This window comes from Pseudonaja textilis, chromosome 2, assembly GCF_049901715.1.
Source record: "Pseudonaja textilis isolate UNSWEBS1 chromosome 2, rPseTex1.2, whole genome shotgun sequence".
NCBI lineage: Eukaryota > Metazoa > Chordata > Lepidosauria > Squamata > Elapidae > Pseudonaja > Pseudonaja textilis.
In genome coordinates, this window is record NC_141991.1 from 120,045,983 (window position 1) to 120,064,061 (window position 18,079).

At 41.1% G+C, this 18,079-nt stretch overlaps 1 protein-coding gene across 4 annotated transcripts in view; it reads left to right on the plus strand.

Annotated features, from left to right (window-relative positions):
• Positions 1–18,079, plus strand: part of BPTF (bromodomain PHD finger transcription factor) — an 80,772-nt gene that overhangs the window by 44,812 nt on the left and 17,881 nt on the right. For 2 of the 4 annotated variants that reach the window (XM_026711223.2, XM_026711227.2), the window contains exons 17-24: positions 1,555–1,678; positions 5,501–5,753; positions 7,829–7,990; positions 10,683–10,834; positions 11,407–11,530; positions 12,236–12,456; positions 13,099–13,321; positions 15,804–16,705. In XM_026711223.2, coding sequence (XP_026567008.2) covers positions 1,555–1,678; positions 5,501–5,753; positions 7,829–7,990; positions 10,683–10,834; positions 11,407–11,530; positions 12,236–12,456; positions 13,099–13,321; positions 15,804–16,705 — 2,161 coding nt within the window. The remainder of the gene's footprint in view (positions 1–1,554; positions 1,679–5,500; positions 5,754–7,828; positions 7,991–10,682; positions 10,835–11,406; positions 11,531–12,235; positions 12,457–13,098; positions 13,322–15,803; positions 16,706–18,079) is intronic. The other 2 variants (XM_026711224.2, XM_087925073.1) reach the window with 1 other exon arrangement.

The window sequence follows — 18,079 nt, forward strand, 5'->3', positions numbered from 1 at the left end:
AGTTATGCCAGTTGGCTTAACAAACAAACTGAAACCTCAGAAAAATCACAGAATATGAACAAGAAAAAATCTTTAGCTCTAAGGGGCGGTGCTCATCTCTGTTACAAAGCCAAAGATCCAGCGCTGTCTGAAGATGTCTCCGTGGTCATGCGGCTGGCATGACTAAACGCCGAAGGCGCACATGGAACACTGTTACCTTCCCACCAAAGTGGTCTCTATTTTTCTACTTGCATTTTTACATGCTTTCGAACTGCTAGGTTGGCAGAAGCTGGGACAAGTAACAGGAGCATACTCCATTACGCAGAGCTAAGGATTCGAACTGCTGATCGACAAGCTCAGTGTCTTAGCCACTGAGCCACCATGTCCCTCAGGAAAAAATCCCCTTCTTGATAACCATTGTTTCTTTATTTCGATGAATGTAATGCAAAAAAAATATTAGCTGTTGAGGCTGTTAAACTGATTCCAGTTAAAAAAAACTGTACGGTCACTTTGCTTTCCTGTTTCTTCATTTCTAGTCATTCTTTTGCCTAGTTATAACCTACCAAATTATGTGTTGGAATTTTTTTTGTATATCCTTTCTTTCCCCGGTTTTGTGGTAATTCTACTTGGGTCCAAAATCTTGTTTAGTTTTTCCAGGTCTCCTTGTTTTTAACATGTTTATACTCAGGAAAATCAAATTTTGAAAAGTGGAAACTTGCCAAATTTCAGTATTCCCACTCTTTCCACTTATCTCATCATAAGAAAAAATTGCCTTATTAATCGAATGGGCAGCATATAAATTCAATAAATAAGTATTGATACCATTCTGTAGCTTTATATCCTATGACTCTCTTTGACTTCATTGTGCTTCTTTTAGGAGTTGCCAGGCTTACTTTAACACAAGGCAATAAAGTCCTTCCATATTTGTTGTACATTGAGTTCCATAAGTCCTACCATGATAACAGTATTATCTGGTGGTAATCAGAATTGATGCATTGGGTTGCCTTCCCTTGTCTCAGTTTGGGCACCTTTCTTCCAAGCTTTTTAAGATCTTTTTTTAAGTTTTTGAGCTTTAAGCCCCTACTTCACTTACTAAAGATAAATTATCCATTGTTTCATTTAGGTAACTGTTTCACCTGGACATTAAAATAGTTCGACCAATGCTGCAGACAAATCAGATATTGCAAGCATTGTCTTAAATTAAATTCAGAGGTGGTCAACAGTTGGTTCTAAAGGATATGAATGGAATTCTCCAATTCTCTTGTTATGGGAATGGCGTAGGAAGAGTAACTGGGGTCTACATAGGGAAAATGTAATGAGACATTCCTTTTTTTCCTCCCAGCAGGAAATTTTCATTAGATCCAAGTTTCCTCTAGACTTGCAGGGAATCAGATTTAAGGGCATTCATAAAATATTTCAAAAGGAAGAATAATTTATAAGGTTAGATCATGTTGACATTTGAAAATTTCAGGAACTTAAGATGCACTGTACTAATAGCTTGGAAATTAGTTCTCTTGGTATAAAAATTGTAATTCCTTGATAATGCTCGGTATTTTCTATACTTCTCTTTTTCAGGGTGGAGAAGGAAAAGGCGCAGGCAGTTGAACAACAGGCTAAGGTTAGTGAACAGAAGAAGGCAGAGGAGTTCAAGGCTCAAATGGAGGCTCAACTCAAACAGCAACGATTGGCTGCCCAACAGGTGGGGTAGCCTTTTAGAAGTCCCACCTGTTAAAAGTTTGCATTTATGTACAATTAGCAAATTAGCATGGAAGTGTGTCTTCCTTGAACATTTTCTTATGAGTAACAATATATGAAACTCACTAGTGGGAATCTAAATTGGTACTTCAGATTTTTGACATTTGTTGTACTTGCTTACATTACACTTCGTGTGGAGGCTTTTCTGCAGGGTTGTATGCCTCTCCAAATTTCTGTTGCAAAGCTATTAATGTAGATGTTGACAGACTATCTAATTTGGCAGGGTCTGGTGAATGTAACTTTTGGCATTCTACCAAGTATGCAATCAGAAACACTTCCATGTTGGAATGGAAATGGGGTTCTTAGATATATTTATATAATCTTTGATACAGAATGCATCTGCTGTGAATGAGACATGCACCCAAGGCTGACATCTGGTACTTAACTGTCATTTTCCTAAATTTCTTTTTAACAGTTGCTTTTTCTCTTAATTGTTATTGGTTCTTTATGTTATGTCCATTTCGCTTTTCCAAGTGAAATGCTCACCCAAGTCAGGTTATGTATTCATATAAAATGAAACAGAGCACATCTTGCTGGATTTGGCACTCATGAACAAAACAAGCAATAATAGGAAAAGCAAAATGGGAGTTAAAAAAGATTAATTAGAACACCTTCTTTTCATCTGCTTTATTGACAAGGACATTAAAAACGGTTCTTTTAAACACTCTAGGAAAGTGTTCAGTCCTTACTTCTCTAGCAGACATGTTGTTTCATACCAACTTTTAATTAAATATTACAGTATAGCAACACAAGTAAGAACTATCGGTTCTTATTAATATTTCAGGTATCAGAAACTACTCAGTAATATAGGTATCCTTGCATGCATATACAAACAGAAATATATATTTATTTACAAAATTGATTCATAATCTTCCTACAACTTGTATGCCACTTAATTCTCAGTAGCATACATCAAGCAACTACATGAAAACAAATCATAACAATCTAAATAATAAAATCAATAAGTCAGCTTGATCAATTATTGGCGTATTAGATTAAACTAATATAAAAGTAAGGAAGATAAAATTTTCATATTTGTGCCAGCTGTTGCCTCAAACAATAAATTTCCTCCTGAGTGCACCAGCCAAGAAAAAGATGTCCTCATTATCCCCAGATGGTTTCCTGAGAAGCTACGTTTTCAAATCTCTTCAGAAATCCAACAAAGTAGGTTGTTCTGGTATCAGGAGCAAGCTACTCCAAGCAAGGGGAGGAGGGGGGCATCACTGAAAAAGCTGAAATATTTAAGAATCCCTGTAGATGGCATTCCCTTGGAGAAGAGATCCTCTTCTTCTAGCTCATTCTGGGTGGACAGCCTATCTAGAAATCATTGCTGTAATCTAGGTAGATGATGACAAGGGCAGGATTGAATAGGCACTATGCCTCCTAATTCAATAGGCACTATGCCTCCACAGTTGATGCATCAAATACAATTATGCAAAAATCCTGGATATTATCTACTACTGGGAGTCTGGGAGGATCCCAAAAACCCCTCAGGCTGCAAGTTAGCTCTGTCTGGGGTTGCACAACCTCCATTGAGAACTAGTTTCTGTATTGTTAGCTTCCTAATACACAGCCACTACATTTTGCTAGGGTGGAGTCTGAAACAGTTTTTTCCTATCCATATCTACGTAGACACCAGGTCACGAGCTTTGCTGTTTCTCTTGTCTAGTTGGGATCAGGTCTATTTGTCTGTTTATTGATGCAACTTCATCCCATACAGACTGGGACGAGCTTTGCTATTTCTGCTCCATATCCGGGCCTGAATCTTGTCTGAAAGAGATTCAGAGGACCCATTTTGTTTCAGAGGTCTCTGCAGCTGTCTGCATATTCTCAGAAATGTTCTCCAAGGATCAAGTGATGGCTTCTTTAAGAGGGAGCGTACCATGTTTTTTCTACTGAGAAGGGAATGCCTTTCCCTCATGGAGGTGTTCACCATTGACTAAATTCTCCCTTCTTTAATCTCTGTGGCAGTTTTCTCCAGCCTGGTAGTGAAAGGGTCCAATCCACTAGATTAATAGCACAGAGGATTGTGTTAACTTCTGGATCCATATGTTCATTTTGTTTATTTTACAAAATTTATATAGCTACTTACTCATAGCGACTCTAGGCGGCTTACAAACAGTTGTTCAAGATAAAGTTCTTTCATCTCAATTATCTAGAATTGCTGCTTTATCCAAAGTGCCTGTAGTATTTCATAAAATAATATTGCCCAATTAAAATCTTACATAATAATAACTGCAGGCCCAGTTTTCTTAAAAATGTATCAAATAAGAGGATTTTTTTTTAAAGAGTCTGACATTGATTCTTTAAAAAACCACTCCTGATTGAGTAGTTAAATATTTTACTTTCGCCATCATAATAAAAGACTTCACAGAGTGTTCCAAGCATTGCATATTACAATGGGTTGGAGCCAGAGCTGCCATGTTGTGGAATCTGGTGAATTGGATATTCTGTGGAGGAATTCTCTCCAGTAAAAGGTGCCATCTGAGCTGGATACTGCCAGTCAGTGAAAAAGAGGATCCCAGATATAGAATCTCAAAAGCCACTTGAGGGCTTCTCTTTCCTCACACATTCTTTCTTAGAAAGCTTCCAAAAATTTGGTGCCAGTGCTTTTTCTTACAACTGGTGAATGGGGAATTGGATACAAGAGGAAGAGAAACAGGAATTGTATGAGGAGCTTCTCAAATACTGGCCAGGGACTCCCAACTTGAACAACTCTTGACTGCTGCTGAAAATTTGCTTTAAAGGTTTGGGATCCTTTGACAAAAACCGCAACTAGGTATCTATGATCTCAGGAGGGTGAGAATTAATTAATATTTACTGCTTTTCATGAATGCCATCCTAAAGCACTCTTCAGCGTTACTACAAAAAATTGAGTTTCGAAGTGCCAAGTTACAGAAATGCTACCAATCTAAGAAGGAGCTCTAGGAATATTCTTTGTAGGTCAATTTCTTAGCTGCTATATTACAATATAGCAGGTTTCGTATGGTCAGGACTTCAGTGGATAACAGCTTCTGTATTTTAATGTCGTGTGAAACTTTGTAATGGCTAACTGTCCATTATAGCTGGCCTTTTCTTTATAAAATTTTATCTCAAATTAGTGGAATGACTTGAAGGATTATGTGAGTGAGCTTATCTTTTGCACATTTACCCAGTTGTATTTGCATATTTACATAGATATCCAGTTGTATTTGTAAGATAACCTTTATTGTCACTTTTTTTTGTGAACATACTGGCACACATTATAAAATAAAATTCTGATGCTTACTCTGGAAAGAATATAAATACACACACATACACACACACATACACATACACACACACACACAATCTATACACACACACATACACGCATGCATGCATATATTAATACATTAATCACAGTCCATTTTGAAAACATAGCAGAAAAAAGAGTCTTGAGAGTTAACAATGTTGATATTAGTGCTTGGTTCCAAAAATATAAATGAAATTCAGCCTTAACTTGCCTGGTCTACATAAGAACTCAAATCTACCTTTTCTTATTCTTGGGAACATGTCTGGTATGATCGCCAAAATAGAAAAATGCATCCCCTCCCCTCCAAAAAAACAAAACCCACTACATTTTGCCCATATGAGTGATATGACCTTGCTTTTTTGTCCCTCTTCCCTGTATAGCTTTTAATTACAAATGTTGTCCACCTTTGTATTTTGGGATAAGAATGATGATGCAGTGGTATGGAGGAATGGCAGCTGTTCTTTGTGATAGTATGATGTTTAACTTTCTTAGAAGCGACTGGAACAACAGAAGCAGGTGCCTGTCGTGTGTGGAGCTGCTACAGCTACTACAACCAGCAGTACTGTGACCACAGTCTCCACTCCTCAGAAAGTTGTAGTAGGCCCATTACCACGCTCCATGCCCAGTGGAGCCAAAGTAGTGCTGGCCACCAAAATGGGATCTCCAGCTACAGTAACATTCCAGCAGAACAAGAATTTCCACCAGACTTTTGCTACCTGGGTTAAACAAGGCCAGCCTTCAACAGGTAAAGGACTTAGTTGAAATATACTCTCCGTGGGTTATCTTAACTGGGATCTGTAGTAACAAGTTTTTATTTACAATATTGGAGCTTGCTTATACCAGGGGTGCCAGCTATGGTCTTTGGAATTATGGGGAGCTGCCAAGGAGGCTACAGCTAAGAGACAGTTTTACGGAGCTGCTGTTTGCATAACCTGGCATTGCCATTACTTGAACAGTGCAGCTCAGAAAGTTCCTTACACACAGTTTCACCTGGAGATGTCAGCTGAAAAGCAGAACCATCATGCTAACTATCCTGAAGACAATTGTATGACTGGTGGAGGCTGCATCCTGGAATTATTAAGCCTAATTAGAGTGTTCTTCCGAAGACAGATTCCGCAATTGTGTATGATGGCAGTGCGTTTTGTCAGCATGATATATTTGTAAACTACTTCCAAGAGATTAAAAATTGCCTTTGTTGGATGAAGCTGAGACTCACTTGTTAAGTCAGTCATGTGGTCATTAAGTGAATCTGGCTTCCCCTCCTGACTTTTCTGGTCAGAAGCCAACTGGGAGGATTACATGATTCTGGGACAGTGGCATTGTCATAAATGCAAGTCAGTTGCCCAGTGCCTGAATTCACATGGTCATGCAGGCCTACTGCTACAGTCATAAGTGTGAAAAACAGTCATAAGTCACTTTTTTCAGTGCGGTTGTAACTTTGGTCACTAAATGAGTGGTTGTAAGTTGAGGTCTACCTGTACACATTCTTAAAAGGAAGGAAATTCTTAGTAGAATTCTGAGCTCAGCAAACATGCAACTGAACATTATCTGTGCAATGGTTTTAGTTCACGCTAGGGATGCTGAGGGTATATACAGTATATTTGTGTGTGTGTGTGTGTTCAGCCTAGTTTCTTCCATTAAATTGGGATATAAAGCATGGAAACAAATCCTTGGGATATTGAGGATCCCCCCCCCCCTCTTTTGCAACAAGGAAATATATTCTTTGTGCTAGCTAGCAAACCACAAGGAATGGCTATGTGTGCTGATTCTGTGGTGTAAGCCCCACTGACTTCAGTGGCTCCTGTTACAAGTCATCGGGCATCGCATTCTGTCCTCCTTCCGACCTATGTTGAGGGTGAAAGTCTGTAAGGGAGATTCTGTAGGGATAGAAAGGATAGAGATGCCCCGCCTTGAAGACTCATCCTTTGCATGTGGCAGAGAACAAAAGGAGGGTAGGGATGATGTGCTTGTCTCATTCCCTCTTGAAGTAAGGCTTCCACCTTTTCTCATGCTTTACCTTCCTGCCTGCCTGCCTTATTTATAAATAACTCAGGCTGATAGACAATAGCTAATACTCCTTCCTCCTCCTCCTATATTCCCCAGAATAACCACCCGGTTAGATGGGTTCGGCTGAGAGAGAGTGACTGGCCTCAAGTCACGTAGCCAGCTTTCATGGCTAAGCTGGGACTAGAACTCACAGTCTTCTGGTTTCTAGGACAGAACCTTAACCACTACACCAAAGTGGCTGTTACCAGTTCAGTTATTTTCTCCTCCTACACAGTTGCCTGCTTTCAATTATATCTTCCTCTGTCATTGAATTCTGGAAAAAATATAGGCTGACCCTTCCCCATTTGTGGAGAAAATTATTTGAGAGAAAGCTGTCTTCTTTTGCCTTCGTAAGCTTAAACCAGCTGTTAGTTTATATATCAGTTTTGCCACAAAATTTTAGAGCAAAGAGCTTGTTCCAACGACTCCCACACTCCAACGAATTTGTATTTAAATTAATTTAAATGTTGTAATAAATGTTGAAAATGTTTTTATGCATTACCACATCCATCCATAATTTTATAAACCTTAGTCTTGCCCTCCAACTCTAATTAAGAAAAGATTCTTTAGCCTTTCTTTGGTGAAGGCTGTGTATTTAAAAATCCAAGTGAATGCAGCTGCACTTACATAATGATGTCATCTGGGCAGAAGAGTGAAATAGAAACATTGCTATTGATTGATTTATTGAAGTGAGTTAACTGTCAAAAGAAATCTACACATATACATTGGGATTTTTTTTTGTTTTGTTTTTGGCCCCAATTTCTGGTTTATTAGCCACCAGCACGGCTGCTACATCAGCAACTACCATATCTAGCAGTGGTCAGACTTTCCAGATTGCCAGCAGTCCAGTAACCATGGCGGGCAAAGTGATTACAAAGCTGCCTCTTCCTGCAAATAGCAAAATAGTTGCTGTTAATGTGCCAGCTACTCAAGGAGGTAGGAAAATTTCATGACAAACTAAATTCTTTTTTTTTTAATTGGGGGTTTCCTAGTAAATTATCTATGACCTTTCTTTAGAGAAGGTTACTTGGGATTTGTTCATAATCTGTTTTAATTTCTTTAACTGGCATTTGTTCACATTGGCATCTATAAATTCCCATGCAGTTGTCTTTCACAGTCTGAATTGAGAAACAGTGTTTAAAATCAAAGTCGGTATACGGCTTATCAATGGTAGAAATTAAAGAAAGCCAGTAGCAGACTAAAGGCCCAGGTTATATATTTTTTAATTTGACAAGGTGTTTGTTATTACATGTACTACTGTAAAATAATCACATTCACGATATTAAATTTTTATTATCTTTAAACTTAAATGAAATCAAGTTTAGCTATTGTCTATTATTATTTATTTATTTGTAACATTCATGTCTTATATTAAACTCTGGGTCCCTCCCCATCACAATTAAAATTTCATCAATAATAAAACAACGCAATACACATAATTCTAATACCATAAATTTTAAAAACCTGGTACTAAAGCTGAACTTCCAAAATATGGTCCCTCCGTTAAATCCTCTCATCCATCTCACCCTGTCCTAGCACTTAGGGTTAAGACCCCGGGTCCTTAGTGCTTTTTGGAAAGCTAGCAGTTAGAGAGGCCTGCTGAACTTCAAGGGGAAGGCAATTCATAGGGCAGGGGCTGCCCTAGAAAAGGCACACTTCCTGATCCCACAAGATGGCAATGTTTAAGAGAAGAGACTAGGAGGGTGCCCACACTACCTGAATTGGCAGGATGGCTAGTTGCCCTTAGGAAGAGGGGCCCTGCAGGCAATTGCAGAAGTTGTGAGTGCTCCATCACTGGAGGCTTTTAAGAAGAGATTGGACAGCCACTTGCCTGGAATGCTGTATGGTCTCCCGCCTGAGCACAGTGTTGGAGAAGACCTCCACAGTGTTAGAAGACCTCCAAGGTCCCTTCCGACTCCGTTATTCTGTTACTTGTTGTAACTTGGCCCTGGGCCACATAGAGCTTTAAAGATAATAAGCAGCACCTTGAACTGCACCTGGAAGGAAACTGGAAGCCAGTGCAGTTTGTGCAACAGAAGTGTTCAAAAGATAAACCTAGGGGCATCCATCATAGTGCTGCCCCTGCATTCTAGACTAGTTGTGTGGTCTTCAAGGGCAGTCAGCTCCATATAGAGGGTGTTTCAGTAATCCAAAGCAGGAAGTGACCAAGACACGAGTGTCAGCCCTTTCAGGTAAACCAGGCAGGGAACATGACTAGATGAGTTAAATCTACTTTACTGAAAGGCTGCATTAACAGAATCTTGCAAGCAAAAATTCCCGCCACCACTTTTAAATGTCTGATCAATTAAGTCAGGTCCTTCCTGAGTATTTTTTCTATGACTGTTAAGTGACTATGCGCTCCTCTCCCCCACTTATTTGATTGTTCCCTAGGCAACACTTTTCTTTCGTCCCCAAGGTCATTCCCATGGTCCATTACAATGAGCAACCTTTCTGCGAGGAAGGGCTCCCAGGCCAGGAAAGGACACAGCACAGCAGATGCAAATGCCTCCCCCTCACTCCCAAAAATGGCTGCCATCTGATCCTCCAGTAGGAGCCATTGAACCTAAGAGATACAGATTGCATACCAACTCAGTCTGGGGGTGTGGGGGCATTTGCCACCTCATATAAAGTCAGAGATTAAAAGTCAGAGATTAAAAGGCCTAGATAGCCAAACATTCAAGTCATTCCGTCTTGCTAGGTTTGAGTCAAAGCTGGTTCCTCCTCATCCAGACCCTTGCAGCAAGGGTGGGATGCTACCGGTTTGGCCCAGTTCTAAAGAACTGGTAGCTCTGTAGAGCAGCAGATACCGAACTCGTTTGCTGTGATGACCTTTTGGTCATCTTTTCGGCCTGCCCGAGCTCTGGGATGTCCTTTATTTCCTGCTTTTTCAACCTCAGCTGCTTTGCGCGGCGCAGCTGAGGTTGAAAAAGCAGGAAAAAAGAGTATTTTCAAACGCTGCGCACAGCACTTGTCAGCTGTCTGGGCAGTACAGCTGATGTTTTTTTCCAAATGCTCCTCAGGTGCGAATAGTGCACGTGCGCACGCAAAACACACTCTCGCTGAAACGGTAGTAACACTGGTTGAATCCCACCCCTGCCTTGCAGCATTTCCTACCCGGCTGGGGGAAGTTCTATAACTGGGTATCATCAGAATACTGATGACACCACACACCGCATTGATGACCTCCCTTAATGGTTTAATGTAGATACTTAAAAAGAGAGGTGAGAACCCTGGGGCATCCCACATTGCGGGGGCCTAGGTCTCGGCCTCTCCTCTCCTAAAACACAGGCTAGAACTGGCCGCAGAGGCTGTAACACAGTGCCTCCTGCTCCCAAGCCCCAAAGCCTGTCCAGAGGGATAAGTTGGTTGATGGCATCAAAAAAAAACCCCAAAAGTATTAAATGTTTGTATTCACTATATTTCACATTATGAATGCAGGATAGACCTGTTCAGCCAAAATGTTGTTTAATTCACAAGTCTAATCCTCGTCATGTGTAATACGAATTTTTTAACAGTTGGAATCTTTTTTTTTTTTTAATCCATCAGAGTAGCATTTTAAACAACATGGGTGTTATCTTGTGTCTTGGCAGGCGCTTTGAAATTAATAAATACATTGCTCTCCTAATAGGCGTAGTTCAGGTGCAGCAAAAAGTGTTGGGCATCATTCCATCAACTACTGGAGCAAACCAGCAAACATTTACTTCATTCCAGCCAAGGACAGCAACTGTAACTATTAGGCCAAATAATACAGGGACTGTTTGTACAACAAGTGCTTCACAAGTAAGTTTCACTCTTTCTTCTATTGGGATAATACAGGATCTATTTGAGTTTGGGATGATTTCACTTTGGGGTGATTTCAGTTTTCATCTTTTAATTAGTACTGTAATACATTGAAATCCTGTCTTTTTGGTTGCTTCAGTTGATCAGGGTAATACTGACTGGCAGTTCTGGGTGACATATGATTCAGATATTACTCTGTCAGGGTATCCGGGGTAGACTGCTTTACTCAGATATGAAATGTCTGAGAATATGTCATTTGCATTTTTTAAAATCTTAAACCAGCTGTCATTTTGGGGAGAGATGCTGCAGCTACTGCTGCTGTTGAATGAAGCTATATGCAAAAAAAGGGGGGTTAGGGTATGAACAAAAAAAGGGAGGTTTAAATAGGAAAAAATGCAGTTTTATTTTTAAAAAGCTTTTTTGTGGCTTCTGTGGAGAGTATTTTATTTTCATAGCTTTGTTTTGTATCCTTAGACAACTTTTAATCTATATATATAAATTACTTTTGGCATATCGGCTGTCCTTTGCAGGGTAAGAAAAAGTTAAACGGTTTGTTTGTTTAACTTGTACAGGTAATGTCTGGGACACCTCTACGGCCTGGAATGACGGTCATAAGAGCACCTCTTCAGCAGTCAGCTCTAGGAAAGACCATCATCCGAACACCTGTAGTAGTACAGCAAGGTGTTATTCCAACTAGTAGGTTATATTTTTAAAATAATTTCCAGTGTGCGCAGGTTGTGGTTTGTTCCTCTATTTTGAATTTTCTTCTGTATCGTTCCCACTTACTCAGACTTGTCCAGATTGAAGGATTTGTATTTAAATAATCGATAACACTTAACAGCTTTAGATTCAGTCACTCTTACCAGTACTATAAGTTAAATGTCCGGTTGCATTTTATAATACAGAGTTCCTTTTTCCCATTTGAATCAAACGGGATCAAAACTGATGCTTAGGCTCGGGCAAAGAACTCATGGTAGTACAATCTTTGTTCTTTTTTGAATAGTTAACATCAATCACAAAAGGTTATTAAAAGTCTCTACTGTTTCAAAAACATTTGCCATGGAGCACTGGAAGGTCTGTTTGAGATACACAATTCCTAAGTCCTCTTGGAGAGTCAGAATAAATTGAACATTTCTGTACATTCTGTCCTATAAACAATTGCATTCAGTATGTTAAAAAAAAAATAATTCCTCAGAATATTATTAACTATGTGACAATATAAACTATTTTCAGCCCTTTGAAGAAACTGATTCTGTTAAACAGTGTGCTGTTGATTTTTCTGGTTACTGGATCTTACTATTTAAGAAGAAAAATACAGTTTTTTAAATGATTGGGTGGGTTAATTCTTTAATAAGAGCGACTAGCCAGAGAATTGTAAAATCCTGTGATATCTTAATGCAGGCCAAACACAACAAGTGGTCACTCAGATCATCAGAGGCCAGCCTGTGTCAACAGCTGTGTCTAGTCCTACTACAGTTTCTGGCAGCCAAAAGGTGTCGTCAACTGCAGGAATACCTTCACAACGCCTGCAGCCACAAGCCCCTCCTCCACATCCTCCTCGGCCTCAACAGGGACAGGTGAAGCTTACCATGGCGCAGCTCACGCAGCTCACACAAGGACAGGTAAGCACTCGTGATTTGGGAGAAGGGGACTCCTATAATGAGTAAAAGATCACAATAAGCACACCCCAAAAGATACCTTTATCAGGGAGTGCCTCAGGTAAGGAGAACTCTGCATTTTAGAGATATACCACTGAATTTCAGCAGCACAGTTTCAGACTCTCCAGAAGCTGCAAAATGGGGTTGGGGGAATTGTTGTTGCCCTGAGCTCTGTATTCAGAAAAAAAGACTATAGCTGTTTTCAAGGGGTACATTATACTATAAAGGGAAACTACAGAAGTGCTTATAAATTTTATCATCATTTTAGAGATATTTTTCATCTTCTTTAGTTTGAATTCTCTGCGTTTTACGTACTGTGTGCATTTCCTCAGTGTGCTTTGGTGCTTGAAACGCAAGTCGTGAGGTGTTAAAAGAAATTCACATATCAAAGTTTCTCCTTTTGGTTTTACATTTTCACGGGTGAATGTTATGTCAATTGGTAGGAAATGTTCTTCTTTTAGAAAACATCTGCATTGTAGACAGTGCCGATTGCAATGTCCATATTAACTTTTATGGGGTTGCAGTTCAGAAAATAAAGCAGCGGTTGGCTCTTTTACTGACATGAATAACTTTTGCTTTGTATTTTTCGTCTTGTCTTCCTCTTAGGGTGGCAGTCAGGGATTAACTGTAGTAATTCAGGGTCAGGGTCAAACAACTGGGCAGTTGCAGTTAATCCCACAAGGTGTGACGGTAATCCCAGGTCCAGGTCAGCAACTGATGCAAGCCGCTATGCCAAATGGTACCATTCAACGCTTTCTGTTCACCCCATTAGCTACAGCAGCTACAGCAGCCAGCACCACTTCCACGACAGCTTCCACCTCAATATCAGGTATACTTTTTATATATAACATTCACACACCCCCACACCCCCATTGTGATGATTGGGAAAAAGTTGGATGACTGTTGGGCAGAAGTATTAGCTTTTGCTATTGTTGCTATTTTTGTTTTGGGAGCACTTGGGTGGACTTTGAGTTGCTGTGCTAGATTGCACCCTAGTTGGAAGAGTGCAGGTTTCAGATGTGAGTCGAACAAGAATGGGACGTTGCCCTGTGGAGGCGTAGGAGAAACGATTTGACAACTTTCTAGCGGAAGTGGAACGGGCTATATCCAATCTTGGCTTCGTTCAGTGCATTTCCACCTGGGATCAAAAGGTGGAGTCTCAGCTCAGCATTAACAGTTTTGAGGGCCTACCCCAAAAGAGTGTAGCACAACTGAATGGGACATGAATTGTGTGACATGAAGGCTTGCAGATGAAGCAGGCTGGTCTCTCTAACGAACAGGTGGCTTGTGGTGTCATGGTGAGAACTGGAGTGGCAAAAGCTTGGTTGGATGCCTGATCCTCACTGTTGCCCTGTGTAGACTGGTGATAAGCGTGCGAGAACTTTGTGAGAACCTGGCTGCCCTGAACCTACTGAGAAGCAGCAGGGGAGGTGGATGTGATTAATGATGTCTGAAGCAGATTGATAGGTTGGTAAAGATTTTCTGGGGTCTTTAGAGGTCAAAAGATAGAGACTGGGCAGGACAACTGATAGGGCAGATATTAGATAGGGCAGATATTATTATCCAAGAGGTGAGAGTTGTAGGGAAATATGATGAAAAACCAGGACCAAGCTTTACATGGTGCAGGAAGAGTTCATGGTTTTCTTCCTTTCTTCAGGGCTGGTTCCAGTTGATGTTAATAGCTCTGGAAAGGTCTGATCCAAGGCCCCTGATTGTGGACTGCCTTAGGATTCAGTGATCTCACCTCTCCTGTTTATTAACATGACAAGAATCTTATGATTGTTGATCCCAGCCACTTGTTTGTTAGATCTATGTCCCTCCTGGCTGATTAAAGTCTCTGCGGGGGAGTAATATGTAGATGAATCTATATGGTGCTAATTTATCCTCAGAGACTAGGAGGTTCTGTCTGGCTTGAAAGAGGCAGTGGTGCATTCCCTTCCTCAAGAAGCAGCTGCTGGATTTAACCATCCTGAACAATTGTAATTGAACTGGTTGGGGTTTGCTTTTTCTTTTCTTTTTTTAAAGCTGTGAAGAAAAAGGTCTGAGCATAGCTCCAGAGAGCTCTGGAAGAAACAGATACTCTAAATGTGCTTCAGTAAGGTTTCAGGCCAGAGGATATCATAGAAGACAGCACTGATCACATTTGTTGGTTACCCCTGGTGGGATCAGGAAAGGAGTCACGTGGCTGTCTTAATTCTTTTTTGATCTCACAGCAACTTCCAGTATCATTGATCATGGTGTTCTTCTGGGGACAGGAGACAAAATATTGCAGTACTTTTCTTCCAATCTCTATGGCTGGTTTCAGTCAGTGTGGAGAACTGGGAAAGGATCTGAACCAAAGCTCCTGTTTTGCATGGTGTCTCTGTTTGATACTTTTGACTTTCTTGTTTCATATTTAAATGAAACCATTGAGCGATGCCCTCTGTAGAGTTGGGTGCCATCAGTACACTGATGATACTCAGCCGTGTAGGATGATGCTGTGAACTTGGCATCTAGAGACTGTTCAGATCTGGAAGGGAAGAAACAAGCTCAGGCTCCATTCTGACAAGACCAAGTTGCTGTGAATATTCGGCTCTTTTGATGCTTTTCGGTTGTTGATTTTGGATGGGGTAGCTGGACTGAGAATCCTATCTCATGATCAGGGCTTTACACGATGCTGTCCTTGAAGACTACTTGCAAGGTGTAACTGATCCAGAACTGATCCAGAGCAAGGTGTAACTGATCCAGCAAGCAGCTATCAGCATACGCCTAACCAATACCCATATAAACTCAGCTAGTTACCAGTAAGCTCCCTGGATGCAATTCAAGGTGTTGGTTCTCAGCTGTAATGTCACTGATGGCCTGGCTAGGGTTTGACTAGCTGGGAGATTGCCTGCCTCTCACCATTTTTGGGTGTCCTGTAAAGTTCATCATCTGAGGTCATCTGATGAAACCTAAAAAGGATCCTTTCTCTCTCATGGTGCCTGTTTAATCTTTAGACGCTTGGCTTCTTCTGGGGTAGACTGGTGTGGTGCCATTTGGTGTGTGGTGTCTCTTGGTTTTTGTATATTGTTTCCACTGTGTCTTTATGTCATGTTATTTTCTCTGTTTTTAGGAATTTTAATAATACACAACCCAGAATCTCTGCTAAGTCGGGAGGTTTTTATAAAACTAAATTATGTATATATAGTTACACACACACACACACACACACACACACACACACACGGTTCGGGCTTCAGATCACTGGGTGTATTGTGTGATGAATGTTTTTAAGGCAGAGGAGCTGTTCTTTGCAGCTGTGAATATGAGTCTTGTTTTTATCCCCCCAGCTGCAGGAGAACAGAAGCAAGCATCTCTTGCAAGGACCCAAACACAGCCAACACCAGCACTTCCACCTGCTGAGCCCAAGCCTGCCCCTCCTCCGCTTTCAGCTCAGCCTCCAGGCAGTTCAGCTCAGACTGTGATGCCGGCACAGACCCAGACTGGGCAGGCACCAGTTCCAGTTGAAACCCACCCCTCCCCTGAAGCTCAGGTTCCACCTTCACTTCCAAGTCCAGCAATCACCTCTGAAGCACAGCCACCCAGAACACAATCGACCATAACTCCAGCTGTGGCTCAGCCTCCGCCCCAGAGCCTTGCACAAGGACCCCCTTTAGCTCCAGCACAGAACCAAGCCCAGCCAGTTGTGCATCTGCAGATCCCACCCAAAGGACAGGCGATCCAGCCAACTCAAATACAGACTGTGGCCCCGCAGCAGGTTCAGATCCAACCACATCCACCCTTGCAGATCCAGACCCAGCACTCTCAGGTCCCAACGTCAGTTCCAGCTCTGTCGCCTGTTTCAACTGTCAGCCAAGTCACGATACCACCTCCACGCCCTCAGCTGCAGATTCAGCCCCCCCAGACCAAGGTCATTACTGTGCCGCAGCTTCAGCAGCAAGTCCAAGTGTTTTCCCAGCTCCCGTCCCATATGGTGGCCCAGATTCAAGCTCAGCAGAGCGGCCTGCCTCAGCAGATTAAGCTCCAGTTACCAATTCAGATTCAACAGGCCAGCGCAGTGCAGACCCACCAGATCCAGAATGTAGTAACTGTTCAAGCCAGTGTCCAAGAACAACTGCAGAGAGTACAGCAGCTTCGAGAGCAACAGCAGAAGAAAAAACAGCAGCATATTGAAATAAAACGGGAACATACCCTTCAGGCTTCTAATCAGAGTGATATTATCCAAAAACAGGTAAAGTGTTTTAAAGAGAAAGCAAAACTTTATTTCTCAGTTGGCATATCACTACATTTACTTGAATCAAAGTGAATACTTCCTTCACCCCTGGAATTAACTTTTAAAAATGGGAGAATGAGCTTAGATTGGCTGTGAATGTTATAAAAGAAACAAATGAGACAGACTTTTTTGTTTGTTTGTTTAATTATCCTTTTGGAGAGAGGTTATTCTAAATTTAGCTTCATCTTTGGTTTAAGTATGATAAGGAGAAATCATGGAGTTTTTCAGGATCAAATCCTTGGTGATGTACCTTTTATTTTCTTCTTGTCAAAGTAAGAGATGTTCAGTCTAAATCTCTTTAACATAACTTTTCAGAATTATTGAATTATAACAGAAAGCTCTCCTCAGTCCTAAATTAAACAGCAGAATTAAAAGAAAGATTGGATTAACCAAGTCTGTGCTCCAAATTCATCTGTTCTCTATGTTTAGCCTTTAGAATTTTGGACTTTCAGTAAGAGTCATCTTTTGTACCTTCTTCAACTGTAGAATATTAAGGATACATTTCAAGAAAAAAAAAATCCTAGGTGTGACTGTTGCCAAATACCTAAAATATTTTCAGGTACAAAATATATCACACAAATGATCTAACTTTTCCAACTGCAAAAGGAAGTGTCCTTCCATAGGTTGTTTCCCACCTTTGCTCCAGGAAGCAGGGAGAAGCATCAAATGTCTATGCTGGGATGTCCAACATTGGCAACTTTAAGATTTTATGGACTTCAGTTGCTGGAATTCCCCAGCCAGCGTGGAATTCTCGGAATTGAAGACCATAAGTCTTAAAGTTGTCAATGTTGGACACCCCTAGCCTGTAGTTTTCTGCGGAAGAAATTCTTCTCCCATCTTATCCCAAGTTCTGGGTCAGTGATGGAAATACCGGAAGTGCTGAAACAGGCCCGTTTTTTGGCCTCCCAAGGCTGCAGAGGTTTCCCTTGAGCCCCCGGGAAGGCAAAATCAACCTCCTCCAAGCTCCAGAGGCCCTTCAGAGGCTGAAAATGGGCACTTTGATATTTCCGGAAAGCCCGTTTTTCAGCCTCCCTAGGCTGCAGAGGCTTCCCTCGAGCCTCCGGAAGGGCGAAAGCAGCCTCATACGGGCCAAAAACCAGCTGGGAGGCACGCACATGCGCAGTGCAGGTAAGTTTGGCTGGGCTTGCGTGCCCACACAAATGGCTCTGCTTGCCACCTGTGGCACGCATGCCATAGGTTCGCGATCACGGTTCTAGGATATTGTTACCTCGCTTCTGAACCCCTTCCTGTTTTTTCTTCGTTTTCTTTGGGATATTCTTGAAACTTGAAAAAAATCTATAGAAGGAAAGGGATATGACAAGAATCTAATAA